The sequence below is a fragment of the Convolutriloba macropyga genome, chromosome 11 (assembly GCF_964194025.1).
Source record: "Convolutriloba macropyga chromosome 11, txConMacr16.3, whole genome shotgun sequence".
Classification (NCBI taxonomy): Eukaryota; Metazoa; Xenacoelomorpha; order Acoela; family Convolutidae; genus Convolutriloba; species Convolutriloba macropyga.
In genome coordinates, this window is record NC_134478.1 from 52,722,494 (window position 1) to 52,738,323 (window position 15,830).

Genomic DNA, 15,830 nt, shown 5'->3' on the forward strand with positions numbered 1-15,830 from the left:
AGTTTTCTCGAAAAAGCAGTAAAAAACCGAAGCGAAATGCCGAGCTAAGCATTATATTAACAAAGCGTATTCTACAGATTCCTTCCAGCAGACTAAAAACCCAAAAGTCACCAATTTTTCATACAACAATTGACAGAGAACAGAAAGAGAATCCAGAGCAATTTAGGGGCCGCAAAACCTCAAGGAGGTAAAAGTTGATCGAGATGTCAAAACCGTTCAAACGAAAAGATATCATATTAGGGTATTGCGCAAGGAACTATCATAGGTGCCCTAAATTTAAAATATGTGAGTGTGAGTGTAACAGGCATATATATTGGAGAAAACTGTGAAAATGGCGAACACGAAGATGCCACTCACAACGTCGTCGCAGAATTTGAAAATAGACGCATTATTGAAGAAAACATCAAAAAACTAGTCATGTTTTTTCAAACGCACTAACTTAATGTAAATGCAAGCAAAATAGGTGTTATGTTTTGACAAAACATGAATAGAATTGAAACATCAAAAATATGGTGAAAGGAAGTGGAAACTTGCCCACTGGTAAAACTAAGATCAAAAAATAAAGCTATTCCAAAAAGGCCGCAAAAACTCAAGGACGTAAAATTTGATCGAAATGTCCAAAACAGTCAAGCGAAAAGTTTGCATAAAAAGGACGCATATGATTACAAAAATTATTCGAACTTCGATGAGCAAAAGCTTAATAGAAATTTTTAGCTTTAAAAAGTTTTCAATGAAAACGCGTTTCCATAGTTTTCTCGAAAAAGCAGTAAAAAACCGAAGCGAAATGCCGAGCTAAGCATTATATTAACAAAGCGTATTCTACAGATTCCTTCCAGCAGACTAAAAACCCAAAAGTCACCAATTTTTCATACAACAATTGATAGAGAACAGAAAGAGAATCCAGAGCAATTTAGGGGCCGCAAAACCTCAAGGAGGTAAAAGTTGATCGAGATGTCAAAACCGTTCAAACGAAAAGATATCATATTAGGGTATTGCGCAAGGAACTATCATAGGTGCCCTAAATTTAAAATATGTGAGTGTGAGTGTAACAGGCATATATATTGGAGAAAACTGTGAAAATGGCGAACACGAAGATGCCACTCACAACGTCGTCGCAGAATTTGAAAATAGACGCATTATTGAAGAAAACATCAAAAAACTAGTCATGTTTTTTCAAACGCACTAACTTAATGTAAATGCAAGCAAAATAGGTGTTATGTTTTGACAAAACATGAATAGAATTGAAACATCAAAAATATGGTGAAAGGAAGTGGAAACTTGCCCACTGGTAAAACTAAGATCAAAAAATAAAGCTATTCCAAAAAGGCCGCAAAAACTCAAGGACGTAAAATTTGATCGAAATGTCCAAAACAGTCAAGCGAAAAGTTTGCATAAAAAGGACGCATATGATTACAAAAATTATTCGAACTTCGATGAGCAAAAGCTTAATAGAAATTTTTAGCTTTAAAAAGTTTTCAATGAAAACGCGTTTCCATAGTTTTCTCGAAAAAGCAGTAAAAAACCGAAGCGAAATGCCGAGCTAAGCATTATATTAACAAAGCGTATTCTACAGATTCCTTCCAGCAGACTAAAAACCCAAAAGTCACCAATTTTTCATACAACAATTGACAGAGAACAGAAAGAGAATCCAGAGCAATTTAGGGGCCGCAAAACCTCAAGGAGGTAAAAGTTGATCGAGATGTCAAAACCGTTCAAACGAAAAGATATCATATTAGGGTATTGCGCAAGGAACTATCATAGGTGCCCTAAATTTAAAATATGTGAGTGTGAGTGTAACAGGCATATATATTGGAGAAAACTGTGAAAATGGCGAACACGAAGATGCCACTCACAACGTCGTCGCAGAATTTGAAAATAGACGCATTATTGAAGAAAACATCAAAAAACTAGTCATGTTTTTTCAAACGCACTAACTTAATGTAAATGCAAGCAAAATAGGTGTTATGTTTTGACAAAACATGAATAGAATTGAAACATCAAAAATATGGTTAAAGGAAGTGGAAACTTGCCCACTGGTAAAACTAAGATCAAAAAATAAAGCTATTCCAAAAAGGCCGCAAAAACTCAAGGACGTAAAATTTGATCGCAATGTCAAAAACAGTCAAGCGAAAAGTTTGCATAAAAAGGACGCATATGATTACAAAAATTATTCGAACTTCGATGAGCAAAGCTTAATAGAAATTTTCAGCTCGCCTTATAATCATCAACATACGAAACTTGAAAAGAGAAAGCATGAAAATATAAATTCTGTTGAGGTATGAAAATAAAGTATAGATACAGGGATGGTTTATACAGAGGTCATTTACAATTTAAGAATCAAAGAAATTTATCTTATAGGATTAATCACAAAGCACACCGGAACAGCGGTTTGATTCAGGTGAGCAAATGAAACAGATCAAACAGTCTAGTCTCCAAAGTTATAGAAATGATTAAACGCAAACAAACAATCTCAGGATCAAAACATCTCTTTGAACCAGCGCGTTTTCTGTAGCCATGTAGGTCAAATTACTCATGTAAATTCACTGGGAGGAATTTTTTCACTGTTGGTAACTTCGAACATGCTATAGTTTCATTTTCACCATCTCCAACAAACTTGCCGTCACAGAACCAATAAATATCGTGTGTAATTTTTGACTGATTCTCAATTATGGCAACCCCCATAGCCCTCGCTCTTAATGTGAGCTTATGGACAATAATCATCAATGTTAATCTATGTATAAAATGTTAGCGCCCACTGTTATCTCGTCAACAACAAACAATAGGTTGCAGGTTCCAACCCTGAGTAGAGTTGAGTTATCTCTCATTATTGGAGAAAGGCAAAATGCTCTATTAACTAAACATCAATATTGGTCCTTTAAGAAGGTATGTCTCCGTACTCTTTCCTCTGGTTATTAAATGCGCTCGCATACCACGCAGTTTGTTTCACAACCCTCTGAATTCTACCCCAGAGAGCAGTGGCATCGGCTGAGTCGGGTTCCACGAACTCTCCTGCTTCTGTTAGCTTAGTGCTGACAAAGTTGATGCAGCACTGGGCAGGAGTGACCATTCCCCCCAGCTCTTGTATCATAGCTGTGAGAGCCAGTCCTACGTTTTTACCTCCTCCTCCTGATAAATCACAACTCTTTCTTTCAACATAATTGATGGAAGCAAATAATTCTTTTGATATAGATGCCCAAAAAGGGGGTTTTGATGTTAAATAGGCAAATTTTTATGTGGTTGACTTATTTATCTCTTGTTGATAGAGGCCAGACTTTTATTGGGTAGCTCCATTGAAATAAAACAGAACAGATGAAGGTCAAAGCAGCAGTTTCAAAGTCGACGACTAACCCGTTAGCTTTTTTGGTCCGGGAAAAGCAGCGATTCTGTAGATATCTTGGAACAATTTGACATTATCATTTGTTAAATATAGTAATGAACTTGTCAGGAGGTTGGATAAAACATTTAAAACAGGACTATGTTTCAAGAATTAAGCCTAGTTAGTGTCAGACTATGGTATATGGCTCTTAAATCTATTCGTACTTATTTGTTCCATAAAAGATTCCGAAGTCTATTCACTTGAGAAAAACTGAGTCATTGACATCAGACATTTCTCATGAGTTCCATTCTATCTCCGCAACAATTCCACTTTTTAACGAGTTGATAAACTTTGCATTGAACGCACTCAATGACATTCACAGCCATGACATGTTCGATTACGAGTTTTTGTAATTACATGCCAGAACAACAAGTTAACCCAAGTTTGACACAAGTTCACAAAACTTGCTTTGAACTCCATTCGAGAGCAACTTAAAAAATTTCCTGATGATTGTGTAGCTTTTTCAGGTGTGGGTATAGAAACGGGACACTGTTTACTAAGGGGCTTCAAATTGTTATTAGTGCTTCTATAGATCAGTAGTAAGAATTAAATGAAAAATTGTCCGGCGTTTTCCACTTACAAAACTACTTTATTAGGCAAAAATCCTTTTTAGCATCAAATTGCTTTGGTGAGCTATGATAGTGATGAACAGTGAGTTGGTGCATTTTTTTTTTAAAAAAAATATGAACTATTCGTGGGACATAGTTCCAGTTTTTTGCTAATATATTCTACACCAATACGGTGAAGCTCAATTACTTATCTTAGGGTGTATTGTTGAACCCCCATAATGTCGACATGGGCTTCGCTCAGTTATGTTTCGCAGTCCTTGAGCCCAAAAATCAATAAAATTAGTAACGAAATTAACATTTTATTTAAATGTGAGTGTTTTTCATAACATAATTATTGCTAAATTAGATCCAAAATTTTATAATGAACAAAGATTGAGCACATACATTTCCATCTAAATTCAAACAAGATATTGAAATCTTTTTAATCGTCAAAACATTTTCAAATTCGGTGTTTTACTCAGCTAAATATGAATTCAGCTTTTGATTTGCGATTTGGTAAAAAGAACCATTCGCAATTAATCTCATAATCTATTGCAATATGTACAAACGAACAATCATTATCGTTTTCATCAATTTCTTTCAACGTTCACCGTTTCACTACTGATTGCGGAATTCACTGAGATCGGATATGACAAAACTAAATGACAAAAAAGTGGCTGGTTCATTTCAAAAATTGAGAAGGCATCCACCCAACGCGATTAAAATACCTCGAAAACATAGGATTGCCAGAGAATGGCCTGTAGATCTGCGGTCTCGAAAGGATAGTAACGTATCAGACTAAAGTCGGATGAATGGCTCTTAAAAGACCGGCGAGCGGTTGGCTTCCTCAGTAGCTATCCACGGTATAGTGAGGCTAGATTTAGCCTCAATATAGGTGGGTGAGCCTCACTGGTGGCAACAGCTGGGAGGGGATCAACCTCGAAGAACCGCCCTTCACACCATAAGTATAAGTCTCCAAAACAGATTCTGTGAATCGCATACTTGGAGACAAGTGAGCTGAAAGGCTCTAAGAAAGCTTAATACCCGCTGGGCGCTGCAAGTTTATCCTTTTTTGACGACGAAAAGTCAAATGAGTCATACAGAAAATCGATCAAGCGAAAAATTGCTTATAAAGACCAACAAGACTTATATAATTGGAGACAAGTGAGCTGAAAGGCTCTAAGAGATCTTAATAACCACTGGGTGCCACTTCTTTATCCCACTTCTGAGGACTAAAAATCAAATGGGTCCGACAAAAAATCGCTCAAGCGAAAAATCGCATAAAAAGCCAGACAAGGCTAATATAATTGCTACAATCTACGTTTGAGAGCAATTCGAAAGAAACAAAAAAGACAAAAAAACTTTTTATTAAATGCTGAAATGCTGCTTCTATTAGCTGCCCCCAAATACCCGTCAATTAGAGTGACACACACTCACTTGACTTTATCTCTTTGCAATAAAATGAAGAAAACTCAAATTCAGAGTGAGGGAGTCATTTTTGAGAGTGAGGTAAGTCTCGTGTGACCAAAAATTTAATCACGCGAATGAACAAAAAACTCTCTTACTAAGAATGGAAAATGGCGTCACGCAATCAATTCAGCTGCAATTGCATGAACGAAAGAACAAAAAGCAGATTTGCGGTGATTGTGACGTCATGTGGTTGTAACAAATCCTTTGACGACGATATAAGAAAAACCAAGATAAAAAATTTCAAAAACGCAGAGTAGGTTATTTAGCTTGAACAGCAAATTTGAAACTCGAGGACTCGTATAACCCCCACTTTCATATCTATCCTCAACCTACCTTAACTTGGCGTGGATTCAATTACCTTCAACTCTTATACACTCGTAGCATTTAAAATTGGAGCATGTAGAGTTTAGGCTCACATATGCTCAGAAAAAAACTTATGTCAGATGAATTGCTCTCAAACGACTGACGGTGGCTTGGGTGGCAGATGCCTTAGGCTCCGTGAGTCTAGCCTCATTAGGTTAGCGGTGTAATGAAAATTGGAAATTGGAGAGGACGATCGAAGGAGGTGGTGGATGTGTGGTGTTCAAAAATCCCTAAAACATCCCCAACCTCCTCCTTTAACCCCAGTCAAAACGAATTCTGCTTCCTCAACAGCTTCAGTAAAATTACACTTAGAACCCATTGAAGCTCTCCACGCAGCTACTTTTTGTCTTATCCAGTTTTCCGGGGTGAAAAGCAAAAAAAAAGTATAAATGCTTGATTCCTTATTTGAGAGCAGTTAAAAAATAGATGCAACGCACACAATTCAGCTGCTGAGCGGAACTCATTGATATTGTGAAAATTCAACTAGTCAAACAATATGGCCTCATATCACTGCCGAAAACTAAATAAACAACTTCGAGCCAAATTTATAAAAATTTTCAATTATTTCCAAAAATCTAAGTTGCTTTTATTAAAATTAAACGCAATACAACAATTCGAGCTCTCCAACGTCGAGGAAATCCCTCTCGAACGACTGGCGAGTGTTTGGTTTTGGCAATAGGTAATAGAAGCTTAAGGCAGCTAGCATCAATGGTTCTCGATTAATGACAGACTTTTTCAGTTACTTGATCAGAGTCAACAGACCAATTTGGAACACGCGTTGAGCAAACACTTTACTTGCAAAAGTGATTACAATTTTTGATTGCGAAAAGAATATAACTTTCAGGATCTACACCCCCAGCCAATTAGTACTTATAGTTTCACCCACATACTGTAATTGCACTCTCATGCCAGCACGCTAAACACCATTTCGGAGGTTATGTCGTAGGTGATTTGTGGGAACCGATTGGATCCTATTTTTGCATAAAACAGGAAACACACTTTTGTACACAATCAGCCCCTTTCTTTTCCTGATGAAAAACTCTTTGAAAGCATTTTTGACTTTTGAACCATTTTACACTTATACTGCCTTTATGCAATTTTCTATGTTTCTTTTTTCGAACAAAAGAAAAGAGATAATTTTCCTCAATAAAGAATGGTAGACGAGGATACAAGACGCGCAAAAACAACTTGTGAAAAAAGTCAATGGTTGGAAAACCTCTGGAGATGTATTGAAGTGAAAAAAGAATGGGATCCTGAACTCTATGGTACTTCGATCGATATAATTTTCGCAAAAAGTGTTGACATCTAGTGTTGTTAATTACCAATATCTATGCCAAATTATTCCAGAAATTCGGACAGTAAAGGGTAAGGAGTGCCACCACAGTGCTCTTTATATTATTTCAATTTGTATGCAAATGTGAATAAACAGGCTTGTTGATAGCTCAATAAATATAAAGTAAGATAATTTCAAATGAAAAGCACGTTTTTACATGTTTGAGCACTTTAAGATCTGGCATTTTCTAAAGGAAGATCTGGCATTCTGGAACTTACTCGTGCGTGTTTCAAACCAAAGCAACTTTTTGACATACTTCGAGACAAATTCAAAAATGTGGGAGGATCGTTGTGTCAAACTTACCCAGAGAGTAGGAGATGATACCGGCGGCCTTTGCAGTGAATACATTTGGGCCAAAGTGGTCTATGATGTTAGCCATTGCAGGAGGCACACATCTGTTGTACTCTCCAGATACAAACAGAAATGCATCAGCACTCAACATAGTCTTCTCCGCATCTTGTAACCATTGAGGCGCCTAAAATACTCTTCAGTATGACACACAATACTTATGCTAATTGGAGGATAAAAGAACACCAATTGGGGGGGGGGGGGGGGTATTTATTCCATTTCTGAGACATCAACGTCGTCAACATCAACGTCAACATCAACGTCGTCAACATCAACGTCGTCTACCACTTTTATAAACCTTAAAACCTAACATTTTCATAATCTTCACAGCTTGAATTAACAAATCCGTTGTTTAAAAAGTTCAAATCTACGTAGGGCACATATGTCCAGCATCATCAACAACTCCCTTTGCTTAAAATCAGCGCTATCAGTATTGGCTAAATAATTGCACTAACTCAAGAGTGACATTCGATTGCACGTGCATTATGAGATTTATATACAAGCGATAACAGTGCGAGTTCATTTTCAGTGATCGTTAGTATGCTTGTTATTTCGGATCTATTCTGTTCACCCCCCCCCCCCCCCCCCCCCCGGCTTAGTGAGCATAATTTTTTTATGACCTCAGGCGCACGTGCTCTATTCTTACATAGTAACGTGCTATAACATATAATTTGTAACTGGGGGTCATTAAAACACTGGCGGGCCGAAACAGAATAGATCCGTTATTTCTGTCAAGATGCAGCACCATTTGATACTTTCAAGTATGTATAAGAGTGGCGGAGTACTGGTCATATTACCTTAGTTTTGTCCGGGTACCAATGAATTGGCATCTCAAGTATGGGGAATTTGAGCTCCTTCGGATCTAAACAAAGAACATCCTAGATATAACATAGCTGCGCGATAGCTTCGTAGAACCACAGTCTCAAAATTCTTAAGAAAAAATATCAAAAACAAAAATTGAGGTCTTAATGTGGGATTAAGACTTGCTTTTAGAAGCCGCCCTCAAATAACCTTCATTTAGATGGAGGCATCCTCATCCGACCTTAAATCCTCAAATAAAAGTAATTAAAGTCAATTTGAAACTGAGGAAAGTCATTTTATTCAGTGCGCTAAGTCAAGTGATCCAAAAATTATTCAGTGAAAAATGACGTAATGTACCGATTTCAAAAATAGATGAACAAAAGTCTGATTTGAAGTGAGTGACGTCATATCGTCGTAACCAAAATGTTGACGAAAAAATAACCCACTAACGTTGGGCTAATTGTTGTCAAACGACTGCCGAGCGATTGGCTTCGTCAGTAGCTATCAACTGCTTAGTGAGGCAAGCTTTAGATGAGCGCGAGGGAGGGTCAGCGAGGTAGGGGATGAACGGGGAAGCGCACTGTGGTGCGGGGTTGAAGGCACTGGGCCACGTTGGAATGATTCATGTCTGAGATGAAGTGGGAGCATTGTCATAATTCTAGTTTTTTATCAATCAATTTCCAGTATTAAATAAAAATTATTCAGGTGTAGTATGACCTACTTTAAACTTAGTGAACTCTTTTCTAGCAGTTTTTGCCAAATAAAACTTGTCTTCAATTTGAATTTTCAATTCAGTCCTCTTGAATTTCGAGTGGGTTAACATTAAACTACTTTGCATTATTTACAAGATTATTCAATCAGATAATTAGATTATCTCACATTCTCAAAACATTTGGAAATTGAACAATATTTCAACCCAATAAGAAAAAAGAATATCAATATATTTCAATCGTGAACATTGTAAGTAAGTGTTCCACGACTCTGCGCCCCTTTAATTTGAGAACCACATTAGTAGTTATTGATTTGGATCTAAGTCATCCAACAATAACTTAATTTGCCAATTTTGTTTTTCTCACAAGCTTTAAAATTTCTAAATGACATGCATGGTATTTTTCGTCTACTAATTGATTTCTAACTGCAAATTAATAAGAGTTTGTTAGGAGATTAATGACATATATGATTTCGAATCCATTGGCGCATTGACTTCTGTGGTCTTGCTGAAGATTTGACTCAGTTGGTCTTCATCAATGGCAATACTTCTTTATAGCAACTCAGAATGTGGATAAAGACGCAAATATTGGTATTTGTCGAATGATACCACAGCCAGAGCACTTGGTTTAATCCTTTTGTCGCCACATAGTCTTCATAATCAGCGAGTTCTGTAATTAAGAAAAAGAATGCCCATTATGTAGTGTTAGAGAAATCGAAAACGAAATCATTCAAAATTCAATAGACACTTTCCAGGTGCGTGATTAGCTGGATTCATTTCGAAGAAAGGGTCTAATAGTCTTCTTTGAGAAGTATAGGCTCAGGAATCTCATCCAGTTTGTTAATTGATTGTCTGTGTTTTTCAGGGATAGAAGCCTTTTGCAATGGAACCTATTCAATTATCTGCAATCTGGCTTCAGTCATTGCTGATATAAAAGGAAATTAGGACAAATCGGGTAGTTTGTTAAAGATATTTTGATGGATCGGCGAACTCAATATCAAGTTTTAAGTCAGTTTGATTATGACAAGAAAAAATATCTATTCGAATTTCTAGAAAGCTAGCTGACATTCTTGTTCCACATTTCAACTCAATTAGGCATACTTGGCATTTTATTTTTGTTCAATTTATTCTTTGTCAAACTTAGAAACGACAAAATTTTTGAACGCCGATGTAATGACGCCAATTTGTTATTTCCAAAGGTTTTGGGGTGGTAGCTTTACTTAAAATATTTCAATATTGCAGCACAGAAAATTGATTTCCAAATACCAGTGATCCGCGGCACGTATCATCAGCTGTTTCCAAAGAGGCCATTTCGACATAACGAGAAACTGCTTGATCCAATGCAGTTGTCAATTTCAGCTTGAGACAATATGGCTATGTGATTAGTTGTTCTATGAAGCTATCGCAATTGCAATAAACTTATATTCAGCATCAAATTGAGATGCTTAGCCATTAGATCCACCATTTGCCATTGGCATTGCTGTTGATCCTAAGCGAAATGTACTGCCAATTTTAATAAACAAGCTGAATCAACGATTACATCTAAGTATTTTAGTCTCATAGTATGTCAACTTGTTCTTTGCAGGAATAGCAAGTATGAGGCGATTAGCTTCTTGAGATTGGTGAAGCTCTACTTTCTTTAAAAAGACAGGCAACACTGAACACATCAAAAATGACATTGGTACAACGTTATCTACCACTGGAATCACAGAACACAGCAAATTCAGATTGTATGCTCAGTTGGCTCTTCAATAAGCTTTCATTTCGATATTGATCCACGTAAAGAACTGACGAGTGTTGCCTATCATTATACCATTTGCTAACGAGCAAGGATAAAGAATTTATCGTTAACTTTTGTCTTTACTTTAATCCACTGTTGTTCGTCATGTTCTAAATGATCTAAAGCAAAATCCATGTTTTCTCGATTGCTGCTAGACCATCTAAACACACCACTAATTGACCCGTGAACATGCAATCCCAGTCTCAGCTATTCCTGCCGTCAGCGCTGCAAAGGCAACAACTGGAAATCCGCTCGTATATCGCTTATGAGTAGCGTCGGTCTATTCTGATTCGGTTAGGTCAACTGTATCCGAAAGTTTTTTTTCAGTTCAACTAAAACTTTTTTTGCTGCTTTTAATTGACCACTGATATTTTGACAGATCAAAGTTCAGTCCAGATTCATTAGTAGTGAGTTTTAAACGGTAGCAAATGAAATGACATTTGTGTCATGACGAGTTCCATAGTGATGTTATTTAGCTGAGGAACAAGAAAATGAACGTTGAAAAATTTTTCTGCTAATAAAAACATTTGTTTGTAGATAAACTCTTTACCGTTATTTCACAAATTTTCATGAATTATGAGCATTGAAACAAGTTAATCCAAAGAAACAATTTTTTGCTGATCTTAATCGATAGAAGGGTAGGACTTATATGATAAGTAATATGAGCGCAGTAAAAAAAACATTGGTATAACGATATTTTCCCCTGACATCGCAGAATTCAGCAAATTCAGTTTGTATGACTAGGTGGCCACTCAATAAGCTTTAAGTTCGTTATTGATCACAAGTCAAGAAATAGAGTCAAAAATATTAGCATAGTTTGCATTAAGCGGATTGAATGATGAGCGTTGATGCCCTCTCATTTGATCGCGACTATTATTATATGGGTGATTAGCACGGAAGGTTCTGTTACTGTCAAAAGCAGAACTTGTGTTGCATTTGCTTTCCCATTTTTCTCTGAGATTTAACCTGTTCGTTGTTAATATTAATTTTTGAATTTAGTGAGCCAGACTTCTGACACGAACCTGGTGAGACAATGTTGGAAGCTTTAGTAGTTGCGTCATCATCCGTTACAGTTTGTTACGCTTTTTGAAACGAATGTGCATAACTCATGTAGTTTTATTATCTGGTTCCAGCAATCTAGTGCAATTCCGCATTCCAACAATGAAAGCATCTCGGATCCTACGGGTACGTCTAGCAGATCAATTAGCGCATGTTGCATCGGGAAATGCAATATTTGCTAGACGTGTTGCGTCTAAGATAATCTTCCACTGACTCTCAATAGTGGTTAAATTTACACTGTTGACATGTTCAATACTATGTTTAAAAAGCTTAAACGATTGAGACTCAAGTATCTTGTTTCCAAAGATCCAATGGCATTGTCAATTGTTGTATTTCGGGACATGTTTGGCAGTTCCGCCTAATCAAAACGAACGCCTGATTAAAGTATTAGATGCATAAATTTCATTCATCTGGAACATTTGCAAGAGCTATCGATTTGTAATTTTTCTTATTCGGAAATCATCCATCTTTTTCTTCAAAGGTGCTCTTCATAGGTGCTTTCATCTCCACTTGTTAGTTATTTTTGTGACTGGGCCGTATTTACACTGTCTGGAGGGGAACAGCTTGCAGTGCAGCATCCGGCTAAGTGCTACTCTTCATCCCTTGTGTTCAGACCTACATCCATCATTGCCAGATGGTGAACACGGTCCTTTTTATATTATATTGTTGTTTATTCTCTATCTTTTTCTTCAAAGGGACTGAAAAACAGATTGTGATGACCAAATCATTGGGAAAGTTGGGTAATTATCTTCATTTCGTGTGTTAACAAGAAGTAAGTCAGATAATGTTGGAATCATTTTAAATGTAAGTAATGAATTTGTTTTACTGAGTTGAACTAAACCCGTTCAATTAAACAAATATGGAACTAAACAGTTAATTGCAGTTCTGAATATGAAACCGCGAATATTAAAACAAATTCAGAATTTAATCTTCCTTGAAAGTTACGAATAAATTTGTTTTCCTCGATTAATTATTTCAAGAATAATCGAAATCGGATCAGTGATGTCTGAAAAGTAGATCAGTAATTTATTTCCTCTTCTATAGACAAGATGAATGTCGGTTTATAAGTGAATCAAGACAAAATATTGTAATTTTCCGATTTTAAGATTAAGTGAATTTTCGAGGTTTTGTGTTTAACATTGTTCTAAAATTCAATTTTGATTTCAAAATCCAACTGCTTGACTTTTTGTTTTTTAATGATCTTTCCTGCCACCAATTAAGGTCCAGCTTCTAGTTTTTTATGTATCAATTTCAAAAATGAAAATCAAATTCAATTTTAAAATCAAATCTATTCAGGTGTATGGTCTACTTAAGATCTACCTGCATCTTTTTCTAGCAGTTCTTACCAATAAAACTTGTCTTATTTACAAGATTATCCAATCAGATATTTAGATTATCTCACAATCTCAAACCGTAAGAAAATTGAACAATATTTCAATCCAATGGGAATTAGGAACATTAATATGGTATTTCAATGGTGCACTTTGCAAGAAAGTGGCCCATGATTGTGGGAAGGGGCGGCTAAAGTGGGAGTCCAACTCTATGAACCGGCCTTTACACTATGAAGTTGTCTTCAAAAAATTCGAGGAAATCGCATAGTTAAGAGTGTAGTAAGCCTAAAGGCTCTAGGAGAATTTAATGCCCTCCGAGCTTTAACTGATTATCCCGTTTTCGATTACGAAAATGAATAAAGAATAAAAAAGTCGCTAAAGAATAAAAAGTCTAACCCATCACAGTGTATTCGTGACCCTGTTCACTGATGCTCTTCAGTGCCTGTACTAGAACACGGTCACTCATTCGTCCATGTCGCGTAGAGGAGATCACAACAATAAACTTAAGACACTTAGGGTTGGCCATGATAAAAATCTGAAATATAGGTAGCTCTTTTATACTGAACATAGATTCAATTAAGCTCCAGAATCGTTGTACTTCTACTTCCCTAGTTATCGTATTCAATTCAGTTTATTTAGACAGACTCAATTACAAAATTTGAGTAATCAAAATTCCTAGAAGCACAAAGCCAAAAACTAGAAATATGACTTCAGTTTGTATGAAGATAGGCATCCTAAAAGTTATTAAATGTTTCGCTCAATCCACTCATACGCTTGTCCTGCCTTGCTAATTCATCAAGCAGCATAATTTCCTTCTGTCGTCTTTTCGATATTCTGCGCCTTTTACGGGGTTTCTGTCCCTTTTTGTTCGAGTCACTGTGTAACTCGATATTGTTCCTTAAAATAACAGAACATGGCCGGCAGATTGCCGGAAAATAGCCGCAATAAACGCTTGTGGCCTTCCATGAATTGAATCAACTAAAGAAATAAGAGATCTACTCTGTTTCGGCCCCCAGGGTTTTTTATGACCCCCAGTAACAAATTATAGGTTGTTATATAGCACGTTACTATGTAAGAAAAGAGCGCGTGCGCCTGGGGTGCACGTGCGCCAAAACAGAATAAATCCGAAATAAGATACATCCGAAATAAGAAAAGAGCACGTGCGCCAAAACAGAATAAATCCGAAATAAGATAGACAGATCGACCACCAGTCCTTTAAAAGACAACTAGACATTTTGGGTTAGATTCGGACTGTCGATTTTTTGACACATGTTGACAATCGAAATCAAAATTGATATTCCAAATCAAAACTCAAGATCGATATTCGAAATCTCAAGATTGATATTCGAAAACAGCAAACTCAAGACTAGTAATCAAGAATTAGGGCATATAAGTTTGGCACTTAGATCCACACTATTAACTAGTAAATGTTCATAAAGTCTATAGTTCCATAAATGAGTTCAGAAGTCGTTTTTTGAGTGAGGTAAGTCCCGCAAATGACCTAAAAGCAGAAATGACATCACGTACAAAATTTTAACAGCAAAGCAGTCACTGACGTCATTGTAGTAAATTCGAAGAAATCAGGTCGTGAGAATCATCGATGGAGACGACTAATTAAAAAAACCTAGCAGGACAAGTCCTGACGTACAATTCAAAGAATTTCCATTGACATAAAACTGGACCTGATTGAGTTGGGAAAACCATTTCTAAAACATCAGATCAAAAAAATTTAAAAAAAAACTGAAAATCAACGTCAAAATGCCACATTAGAACAAAAAACCACTAGCGAGAAATGGAAATTTGTTTCAAACAAATAAACTAGGCCTACAATGAACTATGCATGGATTGCGAAAACCATTTAGAAAAAAAATCGATCCAAAAAACTTAAAATACAGTAAAAATGAAACGTAAATTACCACACGTGAACAAAAAACGACTAACGAGAAAGCAACACCGTTTCCTCATTCTATTTTAAAAGTAGAGCGAAAGAACTTAACGCCGCAAAACCAATCGCCTTTTCGCTCCACTTCCTGCTTGTTCCTAAATGTGTTAACAGAATTTAAAAACATAGCGGGAAGAAATCCGGAAGCTACTTGAAGCACCATAACTTCACAAGAAAACCGTAATTGCAAATGAACCTATTAACACCTTTGTATTTAACCATTAACTCATTACTCCCCCATTTTCGAAAAAAAATGGTGAAACTTGAACCACTATCACAAAGAGAAACAAAATGCAGCAAAAATTTTTATCATTGAAAACGTTTGGTAACAATAAAACTCCGGAATGATTCGGTTGGTCAAACTATTGATAGGCTGAACAAGCTGACAGGACTATAAATTAACCTCAAGTACTTCATGATTGTAATCTCAAAAAGATCGCGAAAGCCAACGCAGATAAGAATCTTAGAAACTAAGTTGAATTTTTCAAAAAGAATGATCAAATTTGAGAATCGGAAAACCACTACTATTAGATTTCTAATCACAATTAAAATTAAATCATCAAATTCTTTTTTCTTGATGTATATATGCTCGACAACATGATTTTATACTAATTCATAGATTAAATTAATCATAGAGAAGACATAAGCAACAGAATAATACCAAGGACGGAATTTCAAAAACAATACCAAGGCCGGAAGAAAATTGCAATGAATAGTAATCAGGCAAAATGCTGGAAAAAAACTTTCTAGAAAATTCTTAGTACTGCCTT

General features: G+C 36.2%; 1 protein-coding gene across 1 annotated transcript in view; it reads right to left on the reverse strand.

Annotated features, from left to right (window-relative positions):
* Window positions 1-2,248: 2,248 nt before the first annotated feature.
* The window catches only part of LOC142349335 (uncharacterized), a 268,438-nt gene continuing 254,856 nt past the window's right edge, over window positions 2,249-15,830 (reverse strand). Inside the window, exons 2-5 of the mRNA XM_075400811.1 lie at window positions 13,515-13,655; window positions 8,236-8,300; window positions 7,394-7,565; window positions 2,249-3,126 (exon numbers count right to left, since the gene is read on the reverse strand). Of these exons, the coding sequence (XP_075256926.1) occupies window positions 2,876-3,126; window positions 7,394-7,565; window positions 8,236-8,300; window positions 13,515-13,644 (618 nt within the window). The 5' untranslated portion in view covers window positions 13,645-13,655 and the 3' untranslated portion in view covers window positions 2,249-2,875. The remainder of the gene's footprint in view (window positions 3,127-7,393; window positions 7,566-8,235; window positions 8,301-13,514; window positions 13,656-15,830) is intronic.